We start from the raw sequence: 25036 nt of genomic DNA on the forward strand, positions 1-25036 counted from the left end.
TCTTCATCAACGCGCGCGTTTGCACATATTTTTATTTTCGCTGTCAACAAAGTCCATTTCCCCGATGCGAGATGACTTCATTTTGAAACTTTGCGACGGTGGCTAAATGTGTTTTTTTTGTTGTTTTTTTTTCTACAAACTAATGTCGTCTCGTCTTCTCCAGTCAAGTGTTTTAATTTATCGACAGAGCAACGCGGGGACATTAGAAAAGCTGAGTTTGTGTTCAGCCATTCCTCACGTGTAGCTTCGGGGAGACGGAGAAGTTATTCAGAACAGAAGGCTTACATTTTCACTGCAGTTTGGTGACATCCATAATCACTATGGAATAGGTCATTTGCAATAACACTTAACAGGCAGCAGAGGAATCAATTTCCTTTTGTCACTCAGTGGCCAATGATTGTTGTAAACATCTCAACTTGAGGCCAGGAAAATCTTGGACGCAGCACTAAGTCAATGGCCCATCGTGAATTACATTGTGTTGTTGCACCAGCAGCAGTCTTTTAGTGAAGACATTATGCCCAGGCATACTCTCCAACCTCTCCAAGGCACAACACAGCTCTCATTATGTTATGTCTTAAATTGCCGTGCACAAAAATATTAGGATTTGTGTTATTAGATGTTTAAATATCATATTGTTTAAATGAAAATTAAACTCATTATGCAGGTTTTAATGTCATTATTTTCTCTTTTCCAGTGTATATGCCTGATGAAGACCCTGCTCTCCAGGATTCCGTCCCCGAGGAGGACGGAGAGAACGACAGTCAAATGGAGGAGGAGTGCTCGGAGAAGGCCAGCCCGAAGGTGTCCGAGGACAGAGAGCTCGACAACAAGAGCACTAACACTTACAGCAACCAGAACTCTCCCATTAGTGTCCTTTCCAATCAAGACGCGGAGCTCGAGTCGCGCCTCAGCGACAGCAGCGACCGACTCTCTGACTTTAAAACCTCCTCGCCACCCGTGAGCCAGAAGGATGACGAGAGTCGCGGCTCCAAACTTAAAGAGGAGATGGGCAGCAGCTTGGAGAAAATGCGGGCAGCCTATGCAAACTTTCTGTCCGATTCCTACTGGACGGGGATGGGAATGAACTTGAAAATGGCCAAAAACACCAGCAAAGCCAACTGTGACAGCACCAACGGGAGCACCAAAAGTGAGTTTGACTGGCACCAGGACGCGCTGTCCAAGACCTTGCAGCAGACGCTCTCGCCAAAGCCGATGTCGAAACCCAATCTCTTCAGCTCGGTCCACCTATACAGGCAAACAACCAAACCCTGCGCCTCCGTGTTCACTGGAGCCAGCCGGTTTCGCTGTAAGGATTGTAGCGCAGCTTATGACACTCTGGTGGAGCTGACGGTCCACATGAGTAAGAGTGGACACTACCAGGACAACAACCACAGTAAAGAGGGTAATTCCTCTGCCTCGTCTTCTAAATCTAGGAAACGGAATTTGCACGATTTGGAAGGGAAGGAGGATGCGCAAAAAGTTTTGAAGTGCATGTTCTGTGGCCACTCGTTTGACTCACTCCAGGATTTGAGCGTCCATATGATTAAGACTAAGCATTACCAAAAAGTGCCTTTAAAAGAGCCAATCCCAGTTCTCACACCCAAATTGTTGCCACCAGCAAAGAAACGAGCCTTTGAGACAACGAGACCGTGTTCCCCCGATTCTACGACCGGTATATCCGGCTACACCGAGGCACAGCGAGCTGCCTCCATTTCAAACGCTAACAATAATCGCTATGGCTATCAAAACGGAGCGAGTTACACTTGGCAGTTTGAGACGTGCAAGTCTCAGATTCTCAAATGCATGGAGTGCGGAAGCTCTCACGACACCCTTCAGCAGCTCACCACACACATGATGGTTACCGGACACTTCATCAAAGTCACAAACACGGCCTCTAAAAAGGGTAAACAGTTAGCGCTCGACCCCCTGGCTATAGAGAAGATCCAGGGTTTAGCTGAGCCTGCTGTCAGTGACAATGAGGGAGAAAAGGTTTCTCCAAAAACTGATTCCCCTGCGAGGAGTGAGAGTGGAGGCCAGGGGGAGGGAAAGTCCGACAAAATGGAAGAAACGGAAGCTAAAGATGACAAGCAAGAGGGCGAACCTCAAAAAGCAGACAATGGGGCTTTTAAGTACCCTTATCTCCGCGAGGAGGATCTTGAACAGGACTCAAGTGGCGGAGGGGACATTCTTAAATCTTTAGCAAACACCGTGGCCTCTGCCATCAATAAAGCTCAAACGGGGACACCTAGCTGGAGCGCCTACCCCAGCATTCACGCTGCCTATCAGCTCTCTGGCATCATCAAAAATGCCCCTCTCTCTGCATCTCCCACAACGCAGCTGAAGCAGACATTTAACCACAAACTGAGGCCGATTGCCCCAAAGGGGAACTTGTACCATGGTGCTGTGGGAGTTGATGCTCCCCAGGGACAGCATCAAACTGTGGACATCAAAAAAGAAAAGGTTGGCATTAGCGATGGTAAAGAAAGTCAGAATATTAAGTTTGATCTGGCAGAGAACGATGACAGCGATTGTCAGGATGATTCTTCTTCCTCTTCAAAGCTCGACGCAGACTGTATGAATGAAGGGAGCGACGTGATCAAAGAGAAGTTGAGCCCAGATTTCTCTGACAGAGGCAAGACACCAAGCCCCTCTGCCAGCAATGGACGCAGCACTGCTTCAGAGCCTTTCAGTGACACCCCAGATATACTTGGCATAAACCCTCTCAGTGCTCTGCAGTCAGTTCTGAACAATCATCTGGGCAAAGCAAATAAGCCCAATAACTCAAGAGTAGATAAAGTATCTTCTCACAGCCAGTCCATTTTTGCTGACATTAATCGTAGCATTGAGAAGCCAGCTTTAATGCTTGGAAACCCGACAAGAAAAAGGCCCGACAACGCATTTCTCTTTGTTAACGATGACCAACCGATAGACCTGACCAAATCTAAACAGAGCAAGGCGAGTTCGGCGCTACTACAGCCCTCCACCCCGATCCCACAGAAATACGCTTTGTCCGATATCGCCGACATGGTCAAAGTTCTTCCAAAAGCCACGACGCCAAAACCCTCCATACCGTCAAGGATCCCGACGATGAAACTGGAATCGGACGTCCGGCGCTTTGAGGATGTGTCGGCCGACGTGTACTCTGTCCACAAGCGTAAAGGCCGGCAGTCCAACTGGAATCCTCGCCATCTCCTCATCCTGCAAGCTCAGTTTGCCTCCAGCCTCTTCCAGACCTCTGAAGGGAAATACCTGCTCTCAGACCTCGGCCCTCAGGAACGGATGCACATATCCAAGTTCACCGGATTGTCCATGACCACCATAAGCCATTGGTTAGCGAACGTGAAATATCAACTGCGCAAAACCGGAGGGACCAAATTTCTGAAGAACATGGACACGGGCCACCCGGTCTTCTACTGCAATGACTGTGCTTCCCAGTTCCGGTCACCGAACGGGTTCATTTCCCATTTGGAAACCCACCTTGGGTTCCAAATCAAAGACATGTGCAAAATGCCAGTAGAGCACCAGACAAAGGTGGACGAGCCTGAACTGTCCAAGGTCCTCAGTGTCAGAGCCACGGAGGCCCTCATCACAGAGGACGACGTGGACTCTAAGTTCAAATGTAAGCTCTGCTGTCGGACATTTGCGAGCAATCACGCGGTCAAACTCCATTTGAGTAAAACTCACAGCAAATCTCCCGACAACCATTCACAATATGTGGAAATGGACAGGGAGTAGTTTTTGTTGTTTTTTGGAAACAAAAATATATATTATTGTCACTTCTTTTTCCTTTTTCTTCCTTTTTTATTTTAATACACGGGTCAGATATTTCAATCATTCTTCAATTAGCATTGTGTAGTGTGCATCATTATTAAAACATTTCATTGCGTTACAGCGACGACACACTGGTTAGAAATTGTATAAGGAAACACTAAGCGGTACTTTTGCACCCTGCTCAAATGCATCACCAGTAATGAAATGTATTACTGCTTGAAGAAACTTAATTGCTGATGTTTGCATGCAATAGCCCCGGCTATGACTACTATTTATTTGTATGATATGTCAAGTTACAATTGTATTTCAAAAAGACAAAAATGATGAACTAATTGTACTTTTACGACTTCTGTGACACGAGTACATCTGCAGAAATGTGCAGCTGTTAGAAACCGGTACCCCGACAACACAGTAACACACACACACACACACACACACACGCAGACCTGTACAGTGTATTGCTATGTAAAGATGTTTTTGTGTTGCAATGATAAAAGAGCGGGGGGAATAAAAGCACTTTAATAAATGTTTAATCACCAGTTTAGACTTTGGATTCTGTACATGACTCAAAAATAACAGGATTTCACATGTAAATAAATTTTAGAAGAAAAAAAAACAACAACAACAACAGTGCGTTTCATGCAAAAGGATAACAGCAAGACAGATGATACCTGTGATACATGCACCTTTTTTTACCTATTCAAATAAAGAGTTAACATTTGATAACAGCTTGTATTGTTTTTTATTATTATTTTCATGTCGGTTATTTATTGCATATGTGAAGTTAGAAGCTTGAAAATGCCCCTAAAGATGTTGGGATTTAGTCGAGTCATATTAAGTGAAGAATTGCTTATGGTTTTTCTGGAAATTTAAAAAAAACAAAAAACATTGTAAGTTACAATTTAATATGTAAGTACATATGTATACATATACATATAAATGTATATATGTATACATGTATACATACATATGTATATATATGTATGTGTATATATGTATACATGTATACATACATATATACATATGTATATATATATGTACATATATGTACATATACATGTATATGTATACATATTTACGTATATGTATACATATATGTATACATGTGTATATATATATATATATATATATATACACACACATATCATATGTATACGTATATATATATATATATATATATATATATATATATATATATATGTGATTTTTTCACATTTTACTACAAACAATTACAGTCCATACGATTCATCATAAAGGAAATTCCAATTCTCCTTGTAATTAAAGCCAAATTACACGCGTCTTTCCAGGAAACATATGAGGAAATCACCAGGAAAACATTCAGTAATTATATGGATGTATAAAATATTTAATCTAGTTATATATAGAATGTGATTATTATTATTAACCACTAATGTAATATTTAAAGTCACAATATCCTTCCTGTCTGGGGTAGAATAAAGCCTTGAGCAGACAAAGGACAATAGCCCGCTACTGTACTGCGTCCTGTTTTCCAGCCATATGACTTTTAGATACACCTCCATAGATATATCTTGTTGTCAGACTTTATTGCTTTCTTGTGAACACTGCTGCTGTTGCTGCGAGATGCTATCATAACAATTAAACATATTTCCTCCAGCTCTATTATTTCAAGGCTATTAAAAAATAATTGCCTTCTAAATTCATAAACATTTTATGCAATTCATCTCTTTTCGAGCAATCAAGTCCTCAATTACCTCCACCCATCAAATCTGTATTTTATAACTGGCGACTGACATTTGATGGCAAATGGGGGGGAAAGCACGTGGACACTGTGGTGATTTGAATGCTGTGACACCGACTTGCCCCCTATTGTTGGAAATGAGCAGGCAATCACGTTGTTCATCAGATGACTCTTAATGCAGTTAAAGTATTCAGCTATAATTTCTGCCTGCATTTATAATTACTGTCAAAGACCACACACCTCAGTGAGCAGATTAAAGCTATAAATTATTTAGTGCCTTTCTTCGCCGATGGATCTCTGATTTGTCTGTAGGGCCATTATGTTTTAGAGGAGCAACTTATTCTAAATTGAAGCGAGCATTGTTCTTCGGCTGCGGCAGGAATGCTCTGCAGTAAACCGCTGAGACGTACCTCACCCCGTTTTCTATCATTTTTTATGAAGCATTTATTTGTGTGTTGCGGCTCAGTTTTTTATCCAAAGTGCTTCTCTCCGTGTGTAGATCCAAATCGTTATTCAGAGCATATATGCACGGGCTTACAAGTACATTTTGAGGATTCAGCACAACCGAGTTGAAATTTGCCCAAGGCTAACCAAAGAAAAATGCCGTCATCGGTGCAGTCAGAGCGGGAAATTAGTCGTTTCTGACCGTAATTTGCACTAATAAGTCGAAAGTCGACGTGCGACTTGTTGTTGGTGCACGAGAATGATAAACAGCAGCGCGAACCTATGTCGGATTAAAACCATTCTAACCCCTGCAATTTGTGAGTGAGAGTCAAAGTACATAACTGCGTCATAATGTTCTCCAACATAAACACGTGAGTTATTAAACACTGATTTACTTCAGGTGACACATCTCAGGTAATTAAGTGAAATGAACCCATACTTCTCTTGATGCTTTATATTAATCTGTTTTGGATGTTTGCATACTAACACAGTTAATCACACTGTATATCTAACATGTCACGCCTAATTACAGATCACAGTCAGGTTTCTGCAACTAAATATACACCACACACACACACACACACACACGTGCACACAATCTTCATTTCAAACTGATTGATTATGATAAAATATTATGCACAAAAACGTACATGAACACACATCACATGTTTTTGTTGCAGTGCTCTTTATTAGACAGAAGTGACACAGTAATAAATCCTGATTGCGTCCATGTTTACAATGAAAGTGGAAAACATAAGGAAATGTCTCACTTTTTCTGAAGAGCTCTTCATAGGAGTTTACACTTTTCCCAGGAGAAACTTAGTTAAGTTAACAAAATGTATTTTCTAGCGTAGGTGGATAATACGGAAGGGTATTAGGGCCACGTGAAGAATTGAAACATTTAAAGAAAGAAAGAAAGAAAGAAACCCAGCATGAATTCTGAGATTAAAGTGAGATTTTGAGATTAAAGTGAGATTTTTGAGAAAACAATCAGAATTTGAGATCAAAGTCAGAAAGCTGGCATTTGATTAGGAAATCTGAGATTAAAGTCGGAATTCTGAGGGAAAAAAAGTCAGAAATGTGGGATTAAAGTCAGAAATCTGAGATTAAAGTCAGAAATCTGGGATTAAAGTCAGAAATCTGAGATTAAAGTCAGAAATCTGAGATTAAAGTCAGAATTCTGAGAAAAAAGTCAGATATCTGGGATTAAAGTCAGAAATCTAGGAGTAAAGTCAGAAATCTGGGATTAAAGTCAGAATTCGGAGAAAGAATTCTGATTTTGGAGATTAAAGTCAGAATTTGGAGAAAGAAGTGTGAAAAATTTAAACATTTAAATAAAGAAAGAAAGAAACCCAGCATGAATTCTGAGATTTAAGTCAGAATTTGAGATTAAAGTCAGAATTATGTGGGGGAAAAAAAATCACAATTCTGAGATTAGTCAGAATTCTGAGATTAAAGAAAAAGTCAGAATTCTGAGATTAAATAAAGTCACAATTTTGAGATTAAAGTCAGAATTTTGAGATTAAAGTCAGAATTCGAGATTAAAGTCAGAATTCTGAGCAAGAAAATCACAATTATGAGATTAGTCAGCATTTTGAGATTAAAGTCACAATTCATGCTGTTTTATTTTTTTTTTATCTTTATTTTTTTCTTTACATGTGGCGCTAATACTCTGCCATAGAAGTCTAATTATGCACATAATAAGTAAGACTTTTGTAGCAGACACATTGAAACCAAACCTAAGCAAAAATTGACGCCAGCTCGTGTTTGGGAATCCTTTTGTCAATCTGTCTTTAAATATGCTATCAAATAATGATAAGTGTACACTCCTTGCTTGCACTCGCGCGTGTGTGTGTGTGTGTGTGTGTGTGTGTGTGTGTGTGCCTGCCTGCCTGATGCTGATGTGCTGTAATAGGGTAAATGTGCATCAGAATTGTCCTGCTTGGATACACACAAAACATTTATACTGTGCCTGACTTTGCTTCACCCTGTGCCAGACAAGCATGGATTCTCTGCATCATCTGGCCTGTAAACTAGAGGAGGAGGAGCAGGAGGAGGAGGAGGAGGAGGAGGAGGAGGAGGAGGAGGAGGAGGAGGAGGAGGAGGGGATTTAAAATGTTCATCACACAGCAGCAGGGTAATGACTAACTCATGTGTTTAATGAAGGGCTTTAGAACTTATAGCTATAATGACCCACATCCTCACTCCCTTTTCTCCCATTTATTCCTTAAAGTCCTCAGGTTATTATGTCCCTTTGAGAAATATCCCGGAAAGAGCATTCCATCTCTCCGTTCCAATTCTCAGACATATCAGAGCATCTCATCCTCTTTTTTTTTATCTGCATTGTAGCGTCGTAGATACACTGACATATTATTTTCAAATGTGCAGGCACAAATGCTTTAAGAGCCGTGAAAAATGGCTGAACCAGATCCTGTACCTTTTTTTTTGCTTTTTCATAAATAATAGGAAGTAAAAACCTGCTTTATAATGAATTCTCCCCCCCCGAGACTGTGAGTTCTACAAGACAAAGAGGAATGCATGTATGTCTGCTCTCCAACATACATCATATCTCTCAAATAGCCCATAGTCCTCCTCTGTTAATGGTGTTGCTTCAAATATGCTAATTAAGCAAAAATAAGTGATGAATGGAATACATTTGATCAATCAAGTAGGCCTAAGCCCCTGGTGCTGCATATTCATTGTGCATCATGAATATGAAACCAAAGTCATTTATCAAATATCAGTTGCACATTTGTATCTTATTAATCATACATGCTGAAACTTCTGTCTTGTCAGAAAAGCTGAAGGTTGATGAAGCGCTCGCAGAAAGGATTAAACTCGGGGCAGCACTTCAGCGATAATGCATGAGGTGTTTTCAAACTTCCAGAATCTTAAAAACAGCCCGTCGATCTTTGATAACTTGTCGCAACGCAATCCTGGAACCCCCGTGACACGCCGGGCTGTTTAACAACTTCTCCCATTTCAGTTCAGTATTAATGCTCTCTCAATAATCACAGATGTGTACGTTATTCATTTTATTACATTGAAGGGTTCACCACTCGATCAGGCTTGTGTGTAATATGTAGTGTGTAAAAAATTGACGTTCAGAACGGGCAGAAGTAGAATATATAGCGGATAATCACTAAAATAAGAATTGACCCTTACTTTAAGGAACTGCCTTACAAACGGAGGCTGTAATCTTAATCTTAGACTAAGCTAAGGGAAGTTTTTAATCCTTTAAAACACTGGTTCTCAAAGTGCGGCCCGGGGTTCAACGGCGGCCCGCAGAAACATTTCTGGCGGCCCGCAATGAATTACAGTTGATAGTTTTAATCCAGGAGCGACTAAGCTTGTTAAATTTAAAAAAAGTTTATTGGACATTACTGGATACAGACCAGTAAGTGTAAACAAAAACACTGGGTATTTACCTGGTTTCTATATGGTGAATTTTAGTGTATTATTGGGTTATAAGCTGGTAATAAGCAGGTAGCTACAGCCCCCAATTACTAGCTATTTACCCAGTAAATATATGGTAACAGAAATGTGTTACTTGGTATTAATCTGAAATTAGAAGGTAAGAACAATGGCCAAAATACTGGGTAATTACCCAGTAAATTATAAAACGCTATTATATTAATGCTTTAATTACGTTATATTACTTAACGTTAAACTGTAGAACTGCAATCTGGTCATTTAAATGATTACAAATGGGATTTATTTCAGATTTTTTTTCTTTTTTTTTTCTTTGGCGGCCCTCAGTCCAATGTTGGGTTCCTAAATTGGCCCTCGGGTATCAAAACTTTGAGAACCCCAGCTTTAAAATGTCATCAAATATGTTCTGTGTTGTATTTACATTTCAATACTAAACGTGCGCTAGAACGCGATTAGAACGCGTCTCTAGTTTGTTCAGAATCAGCCGTTTTTCGCGGATGACGGATCGCCTTACGTAATTTCCGTATTCCCGTATTAGCCTCCGGATTAAAACCACTTGAAGCTCAGCTTCAGCTGTTCTCTATGGGACGGCACAGAATAGTTTTTATTTTCACCGCGGTGAGCTCGACGGTGATTGGACAAATGCGGCAAAAAACATCACTTCCAGGGAAGCTCAGCTTCTCTGGGAGACAATGGAGCAGTGCGTGGGGGAACTGTCTGAAAGGCGGAGCCAGTTTTTGATTGACATACACAACAGTGGAGCCTTTACTGCCTCAGTCCTGTGTGTTATTTGCTCGGCGATACAGCTCATTCATATATTATTGATCATTTTTACATATATACACTGTTAATACAAACACATTTTTAGTTTTACATAATTATTGCGGCCCTATGATGGACTGGCGAGCTGTTCAGGGTGTACCCCACTCTTCACCCTACGTCAGCTGAGATTGGCACAGCTTCCCCCTCCACCCTCATGTGGAAGATAAAAGCAAACGGATGGTTATCGTCGCCTTATCGTCCATATAATAGGTCCTTGTTGTGCTTGACCGTTTTAAGAATTTGCGGAAGAATCTATATATAAATAACTAGGCCTGAAATGAGCTACTGGTTTCTACAGTAGCCTGAATGGACAAACCCACCAGAGCTTTGCTTTTTGCTTTTTGTAGCAGATGCATACGAGGCAAACAAAGAAGAATTACGTTCAGAAATCTGGGAAATAAAGTCAGAATTTGAGATTAAAGTCAGAAATCTGGGATTGAAATCAGAATCCAGAGAAAAAAAAAAACAGAGTTCTGAGATTAAAGTCAGAATTATGAGATTAAAGTCAGAATTTTGAGATTAAAGTCAGAATTCGAAGATTAAAGAAAACATCAGAATTCTGAGATTAAAGAAAGTTAGAATTCTGATATTGAAGAGTCGGAATTCTGAGATTTTTACTTTTTCTTTAATCTCAGATTTCTGAATTTAATCTCAGAATTCATGCTGTACATATACATATACATATACATATACATATACATATACATATATAGATATACATATATATATGTATATATATATATATATACATATATATATATATATATATAGATATACATATACATATACAATTATACATATATATATATATATATATATATATATATACACATATATATGTGTGTGTGTAAACAAATTGGTCTGTGAAAGCCACCATAGTTTCCCTGACACCTTTGGCAAAGTGTTGGGCATCTTTTCTCACCATTAGATGTCACTAATTCTTCCACACTGTGCCTTTAATGAACACGTTTTACTAAACGTAACACACCAAACAACGCGCGTCTTTAGCTTGACGCACACAGGAAGCGGAAATCTGTAGCGCGCTATAACGCAGCCGTGAGCGAACGTTAGCGATTGTTTAATGTGTTTGTCAACAGCTGACCCAGAGACCCGCACCCTGACAACAATATACCGTTTATTAATGTTTGTATACGGCTTATAAATGATAGAATATGCAGGTGTATAAATGAGTAATTGATTCATAACGGAACGAGTGAACAAGAGATGAAATAATAAATCACATCTCCTTCTAATTTAGCTGATATATAATTTTTTTAATGATACCATTAGCTGTGGCAAAACCTCTGCGTAACAATGCGTGGAGGTTTTCATTGCCATCATATATTGGATGAGAGAACTAACACTTGATTGCCAGCAGTTCATCAGTGCATCCTTCATTTTTTGTCACCCAGCCTGGCCTCAAGGCAGCGTGCTAGCTCAAATTGAAGCTGACATCTTCCAAATATGAAAGCAACAAATCACACGTTTTTATTGGGCTTAATCTCCAGCCTTAGCCCCCTGCAGACGTCAGCACAATCACGGGGCGCTGCTCTAATTCTTGCCGTCTGGCTGCCTGTGTCTCCCGAGCGACTCTGAACCCTTTTCGCAGAGCGCGCCGCAAAAAACGGCCCAGACAGACGGACGCCAGCGACGCAAGGTGACACCTGCGCTTATTAGGGAGGCCGCAATATGTCGGCGACGACGACATTCGTTAGCCCCCGCGCCGCGCGGATCATGTTTTGGGTAATCGGTAGATACGAGCGGTAAATAAGGTTTGTGAGTGGACATTATGTTTGAACATATTGGATCTTGTGACAGATTAGCAGCAGATGTCCGTTCCTCTCATCGCAGCGGATGATTCAGTTTGTTTGACTTGGATACTGACGTTTTATATTTTTTTAACAAAGTGCTGAACAAGGACTTGTGCCCGAAAACTGAGAAATCATCTGAATCTACGACTGAGAAAAGACTCAAAGACCGAAACTAAACATGGAGGACAGATGATTCATTTAGACTAGAATAGATCTTTATTGTTACAGACGACAAAACAACACTGTTTACACTAAAAACAAGACACGAAGAACTAAATCATTCAAATTAATATTAATATAACTAATTGTCTGAAATAATAAAAAAACAAATAAATCTGTACATTTTTCTGTGTCCAAGCGATGTATACATAAATTACACTCACCTGGACTGAGTAACCACTAAATATTAAACAATTATAATGAAAAATAAATTAAAAACTTCACTTCACTTTTATTATAGGCTAAAAAAAACAGGATGTATAAAGAAATTGAGGGGAATAAGTATGTGAAGAAGTCTAAAAACGAATGAAATAGCTGTGGTTTATACTTGTGGTCCAGATTATTATGCTTATTTTTGTAAAAAAGATGCTTTGATGAGCTCCATGTAAAGAGGAAAAAACAACAACAACAACACACAACAGGAACCACAAAGACTTAGATATCTGAGCGCAAACAGGTACCCAGTCACTTTTTTTGTCACATTTGTGCCAATGGAAAGCCCATATTTCGTGGGAGTGATACCAGTGTGTGACAAGGGGGCTTTAAATGATCTTCAAAGATAAACTGGAAACTAAAAGGCCAGTGCCGAGAGGAACAAGAGGGACAATTGACTGCAGCTTTCTGTGGGATCGGGCAGCAGCAGCAGCAGCAGAGATGTATCGTTGATGTAATTTCCAGCTTGGCCACAATGAGAATTAGGCTCAGCTGACCTCTAACACTGGTGTGTTAAATAACAGAGGGGGGGGGACTCAACATTTGAGGACTTGCTTGACTAATGTTGGTAAAAGACGCGACTTGAAAATGACTTGAAATGACTTGACTTTTTTTAAACCATGGAAACCATTGGGTGTCTGCCATTTAAGGCCGTGCGTACAAACCTGGCAACCAAACAGACACCAACTCTGTGAAGTATCATCATTCAAATCCCAACACTTGTTAACGTCTTGGTGGGTCAACAGTTGGTTATGATTAGTGTGCCAATTTACCATGGTTTAATGTAGGTTTAATGTCAGTATTCTTTACATTTTAGGCTGTGTAGTTTTATTTATTTTCATCTTATTGATGTTAATCATATAGATACTGAATTGTTTTTATTAACAATGCAGTTGTATGGGACAATGAGGCAGTCCTCCCATTGTTTGAGTAAGACAGTGTTTCAGTTCTTTTTAACATATTTAAATGTGGAATATCTGGTAAATCCGAGAGAGAAAGACTGTTGTTGTTGTTGTTGTTGTTGCAGCGGAATAACATTGAAAGAGTGGCCGTTTCTCACTTTTCTGTGTCACGGAACGCAGTTTTAAGATAATTTGAGCCGAGAAATTAGCCATTTAGAGTCTAAAACATGTGCTGTGTGCATTAAGATATGACGGATTTATAGTTTGGCAGCGACGTTGTCGGCGGTGATCAGCTCCGCCTCTGTGGACGCTCGGTGCGCACTGTGAGCCGGCACAGAGCAGCGTTATCTCGGCCTGTCCTGAGGACCAATCGCAGCCCTTGCCGCGCCGTCTCCGGTTGCACGAAATAATAACGGAGACGGCGCTGCGACAGGCTCTACAGAGGGCTCTGTGTAACCTACGTAGAGCACTTTACGCAGGAGTATAAATTGGGCTTAAGCCATAGGAATGGTTGTTATGGATGAAGTCTCAAGGGGTTTGAGCTTTGGGCACAAAGAGACTTTGGGTTTTTACACGAAAATATACACGAGCAACAATCTGTGTCTTCAAACATCCTTTAATTAATGTAAAACATTGCTTTTTATGAAGTCGCCCATATGTCTAATGTTAGCGAAACTACAAATTCAGCAAAAACAGAGAGAAAACCTTTCCATTAGTCTCTATCACATCCTGAGGGAAATCGGGTTTGTTTGCTGCAAATTTTTCTCACCAGCTAAATATAACATGTGTGTGTCGCTTTTTTTTTTCAAGTGATATAAACATCAAGTCTATCACAGCCTCAGATGATGATGATGATGATGATGACGGTTGACATAAACTATGAGGCTCCACAGAGCTGATGATGGCTGACATTTACTCTGATTTATACCTTGGTCTGCATATGTACAGTGTGCTTTGAACACAACAATGCTTTCATTGGATTTTCAACCAATTCGGTCGGGAATACATGTATCACTAAGGAGGGTATTGTTGGTTTGATTGATACGATCAATTATCATGATTAATCTTTAGAGAGCTGGTTGGACAAACATCGAGGCAAACAATAAAATACTGGATGAAAATCACGACATAAACTCTAGTTATACAGGTAGAAAGGCCTGTGAGAAAAGTACCCTCCACCATATGACATATACATTAAAAGTCACAAGGAAGTCAGAGTCCCATGGGTCCTTGAAGTCCTTGAAAGTTAAAGAAGTCAAGTCGATATTTTGGTAAATTCCCTCCCATCCTGAGCCGTGTCATCACATTCGGTCCTTGAATTTTTGGGGAATTTGTCCTGGAAAGTCCTTGAAAAGTCAACTAAAGTGTGTGAACCCTGCAGAGAATAACATCAAGTTAAAAAAAACAACCTTTACTCTTGTTTTCTTAAGCATTTTCAACCCAAAATAACTCAGCCTAAATCTTATATAAATTCAAAAACTACTCAAAATCATATAAATGACATCATGACACTCTGTGATATCAGATATTAACATAATGTATGCTAACGGATGCTAAGTTTTATTCTTCTTCTGTGGTGCATTACAGCAGTTAGCATCCACATTGCCTCAACACCACCTCCCTGTGGATCCAATCATCCATTACATTTGAAATCATCATCTTCTTCTTCTGTGGTGTTAGCCTGCGTAATGTTGGATTACTGCCATCTTCTTCTATTTCCTTTGCTTCTTCTTCTTTTTCATAATGGATGCTAAGTTTTCTTCTTCTTCTGTGGTTCATTATGGCAGTGAGCATCCACAATTGCCGCAACACTACCTCCCTCTGGATTCAATCATCCATTACATTTGAAATCCTCATCATCATCATCTTCTTCTTCTGTGGTGTTAGCCTACATAATGTTGGATTACTGCCTTCTTCTTCTTCTTTTTCCTTTGCTTCTTCTTCCTCTCTTTCATAACGGATGCTAAGTTTTCTTCTTCTTCTGTGGTGCATTACAACAGTTAGCATCCACATTGCCTCAACACCACCTCCCTGTGGATCCAATCATCCATTACGTTTGAAATCATCATCTTCTTCTTCTGTGGTGTAGGCCGGCGCAATATTGGATTCCTGCCATCTTCTTCTATTTCCTTTGCTTCTTCTTCTTTTTCATAATGGATGCTAAAGTTTTCTACTTTTTCTTCTTCTTCTGTGGTTCATTACAGCAGTTAGCATCCACGTTGCATCAACACCACCTCCCTGTGGATTCAATCATCCATTACATTTCAAATCCTCATCATCTTCTTCTTCTTCTTCTGTGGTGTTAGCCTACATAATGTTGGATTGCTGCCTTTTTCTTCTATTTCCTTTGCTTCTTCTTCTTCTCTTACATAACGGATGCTAAGTTTTCTTCTTCTTCTTCTGTGGTGCATTACAACAGTTAGCATCCACATTGCCACAACACCACCTCCCTGTGGATCCAATCATCCATTGCATTTGAAATCCTCATCATCATTCTTCTTCTGTGGTGTTTTACAGCAGCTGACATGCGTAGTGTTCCATTACTGCCTCCACCGACGACATTAGAGAGCAAATACTAAGTAAATCCAAATGGTTAATGGTTTGAGTACAAAGGTAAAAAAGTTAGCGTCGCACTGATTGGAGTTCATGCATCACTCTTTCATTGCTTTTTATTTTCTTTAATTTAATAAGTGCCCTTATGTTACTTATCTCCGACACCGATGAGATTAAATGATATAAATAAGAGGTGAAGTTGCGTACGTTCATCTGACTTTGTCAAAATGAACTGAACTGGCCTGGCAGCACCAGCAGTGCAGCCTCATCCCACGCTTTGGTGCTGCAGGAAATTTTGGGTAAATGATGAAACCCACAGCTGCGTTTTCAGATTTTCAGACGAGGCCGAGGAGAAGCCACACAACATCTGTTTGCTCATTTATGTGTGAGACACAAAACATCAGACGTGACTGATCTCGCTTTGACAAAACTTGGAAAAACACAATGCCGCTCTTTCTCTCTCTCTCTCTCACACACACACACACTCTCTCTCTCTCTCTCACACACACACACACAGTACTGCTGCCTGGCATGCAGAATTACACTGATTGGTCCAAGGGGAAATTACATTTGAAAATAAAGTAACACATTTGTTGCTGATTGGCCCAGATGGGGACATTCTGGGCGACAACATCATTACTATTACTTTGTTTCACTAATCTAATTTTTCTTACCATGGATTTTTTTTTTTTTTTTTGGTACAATTTCTTTTTGAGTTATTTAGAGTTGTTCACTTTCACCTGCAAATATCTTCTTTTTTTTTTTTTTTCAAACAAAATACAGTGAGGTTTAACAATTATAAAAAAAACCAAGGAAGAGCCTGGAAAGAATGTGTCTCTCAGCGCCGTTACAAGGTTTTCCTCACAGTGAACTAACAACCAGAATTGGATGAGATTGGATTCGGACCCCTCAGACTCAGTGTCAGGAGAATTCTGGGTTTGTTAGCTCTGTTACAGCCAGCAGTCAACAAGGGCACATGAACGCTTTCTTTTCTCACAAACTGAGGGACTTTTTTTGTCCACTTTTCCATGAGGGCCACTCACACTTTCCTCACATTAGATCCTTGCTGATTTGCAACCTTCAAAACCACAAGCACTCATTCTTCACTTCTATTGGGCCACAGTGTAATTACAGCTGCTATTAAAAAACACTGACGTATTTGACTGACAAACTGCTGATTTGCTCATAATACTACACAAGCGTAGCTTGGTATAATTAAGATACTAACTTTAGATACATTTTTGTCAAGTGAAGTCACGTTTATAGACAGAATAAGACAAGAGGAGCACCAAAGATAAGTCCAACCGCAGACCAAAACTGTGACATGCAAACAGACTGCAGACTGAAAAGGTAAAAGAAAAAAGCGAGGATCTGATGTGGGAAGAGAGAGTTCAGGGGTGGATGAGAGCTACGAGCTGTGGTGGTGATGACCCGAGTGACCTAGAAGCAGAATATGTGGTTAGAAGATCAGAAGAGTAGAATATAGAGTAGGATTTTTGAATTCGGGTAGAGTCAATGTTGAAGTGGATCCTGTTCTTTATAGGTAACCATTGCAACTATGTTTTGTTGCGGAAATTCTCTGCTGCTGCTGCTGCTGCTGCTGGTGAAGAATTAAATAAAAGACTTCTGCCGGCCGACAAGGTTTTATTTTCTTTGCAAAGAAAAGGTCAGTCAACACACGAGTGGTCGAAGATAAAGAAAGTCCCAGAGCATGGCGAGAGCTAAACTTTTATACCTAAGGAACACCCCTCTCACATCCCTTGTCTGTTGCAGGGGGTCTGCCCCTCCAGGCCGTGCTTTCACACCCCTTTCTCTATTGCAGGTATCGGTGCCGACCCCCCCCCCCCCCCCCCCCCCACAGAGGTATACTGCAGTATGTTCCTAGTTTGAATCCTAGTTTGAATACACAAAAGGACCTGGTATCTTGTGTTAGGTAAGGGGTGTTGGGCCGCTCTAACTCTGGGAAATTGAAGGAGTTTCTGTTTTTTACAGAACTCTAATATATTCCTATTTTACAGCACTTTACCGTTAAAGTGTATTAGATAACAGTATTTTCATGATCCATCTCAATCTTACTAATTATTAGCAACTTTATTTTTATTGACTCATATTACATGTATTGTTTCATTTGACTAGTTTTGATAAGTTTTGTTTGCATTGATGATTACAGCATATACGCATTCGAGAATGATTTTGGTTACCAGCTAGCTACATTTTTGAAAGTCAAACAACACAAGGAGCACATTTTAACTTCTACAAAGTTAACATTTGTTGACACCTGCATTTTGTCAGTGACTTAATTAAACTTTATGATAGTTTGTGTAAACATTTTTGCCGTCTATGTAATTTACTCTATTCACACGAGATTAGTATGACTTGGGGACCTCTGGTGACCCCAGGTAATTAATCCAGTGCGAATAGGGCATTGGACAACAGTTTAAAGACAGTGCATACAAATAATTGTGTGTGATAGGGCAGATTCATATAAAGGCAAGTTTATTTTCAAGATAATTATTGGATCACAAATTCAATACTGAAGAATATTTGCTTTGCTGTTTTTCCATCTTGCATTGTGCATTTGCCTGTTTATTTGTATTTGTATTTTTTGACACATTTCTCTGATATTGCAGATGCAGTAGATGTTTTCACCACTGCTACTTACAGGCTGGATTGAGGAACCTGGTGTCTTTGAGTGAGCTGTAACTCTCCTGCCGATGTTCTTGTACTTCCACACAGTACAGTACTTTGACAGTGAGCTGACTTTCTTCAAAAAAAACAAAAAGTATCTCGGAATGGCTTGAAATTACCATAATAAAAGTGAAATAATAATAATGCCCTGAACAAAGATCCGTTGAAAATATTTGCAAACCTCTTAAGGAATAATTTAAATTAATTTTTGAAATTCAGGAAATGATCCATTTTCCCTGATGCACTTTGACAGTGAGCTGACTTTAGTCTCAAAAACAAAAAGTATCTCAGAATGACTTGAAATTTACCATCATAATAGTCGGCATCGCCCTGAACAAGGATCCGTTGAAAATATTTGCAAACCTCTTAAGGAATAATTTTAATGAATTTTTGAAATACAGGAAATGATCCATTTTCCCTGATGCACTTTGACAGTGAGCTGACTAGTCTCAAAAACAAAAAGTATCTTGGAATGACTTGAATGACTTGGAATGAAGTTTTTAGATGTCATCTTTACATTCAAATAAAAGAAAGTGCAATAAGAAGCTGCTTTTTCTCTTACATTTTAATCACATGATTGAAAAATCAGTAGGTTAATTTTATTATGGCTGCCTTCCCTGCTTGTGTACAAATAATACAAGCTAAATAGTCATTTAATTGAACAGTGTTACAGTGAAAGTTATTTTAAATATCAGTTTACACTGTATTTTTCATTTCCAGGGCAAAACTGTACATTTCAGTGACAGTAAAAAAAGATGTTAATTTTACAGTAACATAATGGCACCCAGCTGCCAGTTCTTTACTGCTTTTTTACAGGGACATTTCTAACAGTGTATAATGACAATAAAAATCATTTTTCCTTTCCAAAACAAATAGACTCTAAACAAGTGTATGATCCAATCAATCAAAAACACAATCATCAGACACACAACTGCTCTAAAAACAGCAATGTAACAGCAGGTACAATGCTAGGGCTTCAACTCTACTGCATCATTTTAATTATTGATTCATCACTTGATTACTTTCTCAATATACAGATTAGTTTTTTTTTCCGATTAGTCTATAAAATGTCAATACATTTGCATAAATATCCATCAGTGTCGCCCAAACCTCACTGAACGTCTCGTTTTGTCCAGAAAACCAAAGATAGCTCAGTTTGTCGTCGTATTGCGTAGCAAAGGAAGTACAGAATAATAGAAGCTGAAATCAGAGCACATGTTCTCATCTCGTCTCGATGAATCAATTATGAAAATAGTTGGCAATTAATTTAGCCGTCAATTATTAATCAGTTCATCAATTATTTGTTGGGACCCTGTGGCACAGGGACGTCCTCTCATCAGTCTGTTATTTTAGAGACCTGTGGACGAAACCAAGACCAGACCAGTGGCGTCAAAAGGAAAGTAAAAAAAAAAAAAAAAAAAGGCTGTTTAATCTCAACGTGGACGCCAGAGATTATATGAGGGTTACAATCTGGATTGAAAACATATTTTAAATCCCAGTGTGAACGGAGTCAAAGTCACAGCGGCGACGAGTGTGTTCCGTGTGACAGAGCAATATTATTTTAACAACTGAATGTTCTCATTTTCCCTCGTCTATCAGTCAGGATGAGAGGCTCGTGGCCAGGAGGGGGATGGTGGGTTGATGGATGGATGGAGGGATGGAGGGATGGAGGGGGGGGGGGGGCTGAATACAGAGCTCTCCACCTCTTGCCCTCCTCCGCTGTCATCTGTTGCCCCACAGCAGGCCAGAGGTTGTTGGCGTTTTGCTCACTTGTAATCCGTCTCGCTGTGTGTCTGCCGGCTCTCGGGTCACCTGTCACTCAGTCTGACATGAATCAGCATCGACGCCAACAGATTTAAGCTGTTTCTCTCAGTGTGTAAACACGGCCTGGGTCTGCGGGCTTCCAGCTAAATAAATAAAGAAAGAAAGAAAAAAAAGAAAAACGGCACCTCATCACCCGCTCCAAAAAAAACGACTGAACGTCGCCTAATGGCCTATAAGAATTTGAATGTGGCACGACGTTTTTTTGTTTTTCCGTGATGTACGTCCAATTAAACGCGGAGAGAAAATCAGGTTGTGTTAATGTGACGTTGGCGTGCTGCTACAACTCACTTTCCCCCAACGCCGCAGATGAGGAAACCACAGGGTCCGGCAGTAAATCTCCCATCACTCTCAAACACAGTGATTTGATGACATTAGGCAGATTTACCATCAGGTCTAAAACACATTAAAGAGAAGTCGGTAACAAAACACCCGTAGCCTGCAATTACCTAATTGGTAATTTAAACAATGCTATGCAATTTATTTCTGCATCTCTCCTCCGACACAAAGTTGTAAACTCCTTATTTCCTAACCTCTTGTTCTCCTCATATATTCCTCTGCGTGTTAGAAAGAGAAGGAGGAACAACACGGGGAATTGTAACAACATGATTTGATGCTTCTTCTTCTTCTTTTGTTGTTGTTTTGAATGTTTTTCCCGAAGCTTTAATTTGTTTGTTTAAAGGCGCCATATGTAAGAATGTGGCCAAAAACGGTTACTACGTTCAAATTCAAATTCAAAATACCGAGGTCTTTTAGGTTTTCGTTTTCTGACGTAACTGGCAACCCGTGGTTGCTCGGCAGAGGAGACTCTACTGACTGCAATGATTGGTAGACGGCGGTAGGTGGCGCCACATGATAAACATGATTTGCAGTCTGCAAAATATTTTTTTAATGCAAATATTTTGGCTGTACTGTTGTTGTTGGTGAGTTCAGTTTGTTATGTGAACATTATTCCTGAGTCTCTGTGACATATTAGGAGGATTTTATGGTCATTTTTATTTTTCTTATATGCCGTTATTTTATCATGCTCAAAAAAAAAAAAAAGATATGTTCCTCTAAAGTTAGACAAGTTCAAAAAAATGTCAAGTGGGTTTTAAGACGAGGAAAATATATACGAGTTTATATATGTGAGTATACCTCATCTGTGTATTTATGAAAACACAAAACTGAGCCCTCTCTGTTGCCTTTTAAGGCCGATTGGTGACTTTTGTGTGTCTTACTTTATCTGACTTAAAGGTGAAGTAAGTAGTTTATAGTGCCATCTAGAGGAGAGGCTGAAATTTACAACAAAGACCTGCTCCTCTGCTCACCCCCTCCCTTCCCTGAGCGCTACGGTATCCGCAGCCGGTCAAATGTCGTCCTCCTCGTCTTTCTCCGTGTCAGCAGATGAGGTTCGTGAGGTGAGGGAGAGGGCGGAGCTACCGCGGCCGTAGCAGACGAAGCGGAGAGAGAGGAGGCGGGACTTCTGCTACAAGTAAAGAGACGCTTGATTTGTTCTCTCGCGTTTGTCCTTACAGGCTCCGGTAGAAACATGGCGTCTCACTGCTAACAGTGGCTATGCAACCGCGGCCCGCGACTATGTTATTTTACATGACTTTTTGAAACACTACGAAAATTAAACAAAAACTATTATACAGCGACTAGACAATGCAGGAGCACATAATATGTATAAAAAAGTGGATTTTGGGTTATATAAACCCATAAATACTACATATTGTCCCTTTAACAACAAAAAAGAGAAATATTCGTCATCCTCTGCATGTTTGAAATGCGTCTCCTCTCATATCACACGTTCACAGCAGTTTCTTACTTGACTTTCTGACTTCTGTGATCAGTCGCGTTAATGCAGATGATTAGAGTTAAACGTCTGCTGTGTGAAACGTAGGTGGATTTACTGTCATAAGGAAGACATTGAAGATAGAATAATTAGTTATTTACGTGAACAATTACCTTATTGTATAAATTAGTTGTTTTTAAATTTTTCTTCAGCTCCACAGAGGCTGCTATTTTTGGACCACCAAGTAAGCATCTTTTTGAGTTTTGATGTAAACTGAAGGCTCCATAGATTCTCCAACACACATGGAAGAGAAGAGTGAGGTGAGGGATGTTCGGCTGCAACTTTACAAAATTAGATTTGTGTTTTTGTTTTGCGATTCTGATCATGGGCGGGCCTTAGGTGCCTCAGCTGCCTGCTGATTGGCTACTGAGTTTAAGAGCGATAGCCAAATGAACCGGAGCAAACAAAACAACATTTCCGATCACTGCAAACAAAAGTGTATTTTTCAAACAAATTGTGTATGTTTTCCATAAAGTGTTGTTTGAAAATAGGGAACTTCACCGGTAAACGTCGCTAAATTCCACCCGCCGCACCTTTAAAGGTACAATGTGTAGTATTTATGGGTTTATATAACCCAAAATCCACTTTTTTATACATATTATGTGCTCCTGCATTGTCTAGTCGCTGTATAATAGTTTTTGTTTCATTTTCGTAGTGTTTCAAAAAGTCATGTAAAATAACATGACCGCGGACCGCGGTTGCATAGCCACTGTTAGCAGAGAGACGCCATGTTTCTACCAGAGCCTGTAAGGACAAACGCGAGAGAACAAAACAAGCGTCTCTTTACTTGTAGCAGGAAGTCCCGCCTCCTCTCTCTCCGCTTCGTCTTCCACGGCCGCGGTAGCTCGCCCTCTCCCTCGCCTCACGAACCTCATCTGCTGACACGGAGAAAGACAACGAGGACGACATTTGACCAGCTGAGGATACCGTAGCGATCAGGGAAGGGAGGGGGTGAGCAGAGCAGCAGGTCTTTGTTGTAAATTTCAGCCTCTCCTCTAGATGGCACTATAAACTACTTATTTCCCCTTTAAATAGTCGTGTCAAACAAAAACGAGAACAGAACACCGAGGAGCTCATTTGATTTCTATGCAGAGCGTGTGTTAGATATCACAGAAGAGCTGCGACGGCCTAATGATGCAAATGTAAGCAACAGTGATAATGTGAGCCGCAGAGCTGCAGTTGTCACTGTGGTCGGGATTCAGACGTGGACATGTGCTGTCTTCGAAAAAAAAAAAAAAAAAAACCCAGGCACTGTGCAGACAAGGAAATCAATACAGCATTTTGTTATCTATCTCTATCTTACAACTTAAAAGAGAAGGATTATATGTCATAGAGTGAGCCCAGGCAGACTTAGGCATACATCTATCATTGTAGAGAGTCACAGGCCTTTTCCTGTGTAAATCATGTGTCACATGAGCAACTGAGTTCATTCTCCGGCCATGGAATACATTTAGGCCTCGGACACAGACTTCCATTTTTCACTTTTGATCGAGTGTTTCCCTGCAGTACTGGCGCTGTAAGTAGATTATTTTCTCACATGACGCTTTCATTGTTTTGTTATTGTTGTCCATATAAGATCAAACGTGTGTGTGTGTGTGTGTGTGTGTGTGTGTGTGTGTGTGTGTGGGCGCTGTAATTTTCGTGTGCTAAAACAGGTGATTGATACATTTTAATTACTCCACTTCTCTTAGGAGCGCGACTGTCGGAGCTGCCGAGGTTTTAACGTGACAAGCGCTTGACGAGCGCGAGACGAGGAAGGCAAAAATGGCACACCTGTGGCAAAGTCGGAGAGAAAGCGCCCGGCGACGTCCTCCCACCTGAGCACTCAGTCCTGCACGTGTCAGAGGCTTCGAGCGCGAGCGCAGAATCGCCGCGAAAGCGACGACTCAAAACGGAGCGGGCCCGCGACAGTGAGTGATCCGACTTTATCGGTTACAGGACCCTCATCCTTGTGGATGTTTCTGAGCCATCTCTCACGACCGAGACGTAACGCTGACTGCGCGGTGGTGGATGAAGTGAAAAGTAGCCACAGGAAATATGAACTGTCGCACGCTGTAATGCATCCTTCATCAGCCAGAGATAAAGGCTTTTTGCAGAAGATGCTAAAGTGCTAGATTAAAAAAAAAAAAAAAAAATCCTGTAATTAACCCTTTAACACCTAAACCTCAAAATGGGTCTGTTTGTTTGTGCTTCCACACTTGCACTTGCACAATATGACCACTAGAGGCCGCCAGAGGCTTGTTGCGTAAATAGCGTGGTCTGCTATCTCTGATTGCCTTGTTTTAACCATCAAAGAACACATATTCACCATTAACTAGGTGCTACAATACATGCTTAATATTTACTATATAAAGGGCTAGTATGCTACTTATAAGCACCTAGTTAATGGCGAATATGTGTTCCCTAATCTAAAGTGTCACCTCACTTTCGATATCTGGCAGTTATTTACAATTTACTGTATGCTAATATAGTGTTTTAACAATTTGAAATGAAGAAAAACAAACAAAAAAAACAGATTTTTTGCGTGTTAAATTTGAAATTTGAACATAGTTGACTCTTTAAAGCCCAAACCATTAAATAATTGACAGAAAATTAAAATTCTTTGAAACTGGAACGGTTGTTGTTCCTCCTGAACAAACAAAACAAAAACAAAAAATTATCAGTTTCCATACAGGAGTTTTAATCATCATCATATTTGATACAACTGGTCACAATGCTCAAAGATTTTTTTTTTTTTTCTTGAACATAAAACACACAAACGGTTCACAACCTTTTTATTTTGAGTGATGGTCGGCTTGAAAAC

General features: G+C 40.1%; 1 protein-coding gene across 1 annotated transcript in view; it reads left to right on the forward strand.

The window, feature by feature from the left end:
* The window catches only part of tshz2 (teashirt zinc finger homeobox 2), a gene marked incomplete at both ends in the record, with an annotated part of 39911 nt that extends 36176 nt beyond the window's left edge, over positions 1 to 3735 (forward strand). The window contains one exon of the mRNA XM_083895196.1: positions 695 to 3735. Within this exon, the coding sequence (XP_083751322.1) occupies positions 695 to 3735 (3041 nt within the window). The remainder of the gene's footprint in view (positions 1 to 694) is intronic.
* Positions 3736 to 25036: the final 21301 nt, after the last annotated feature.

Source organism: Microchirus variegatus (assembly GCF_963457635.1).
Source record: "Microchirus variegatus genome assembly, chromosome: 9".
Lineage (NCBI taxonomy): Eukaryota > Metazoa > Chordata > Actinopteri > Pleuronectiformes > Soleidae > Microchirus > Microchirus variegatus.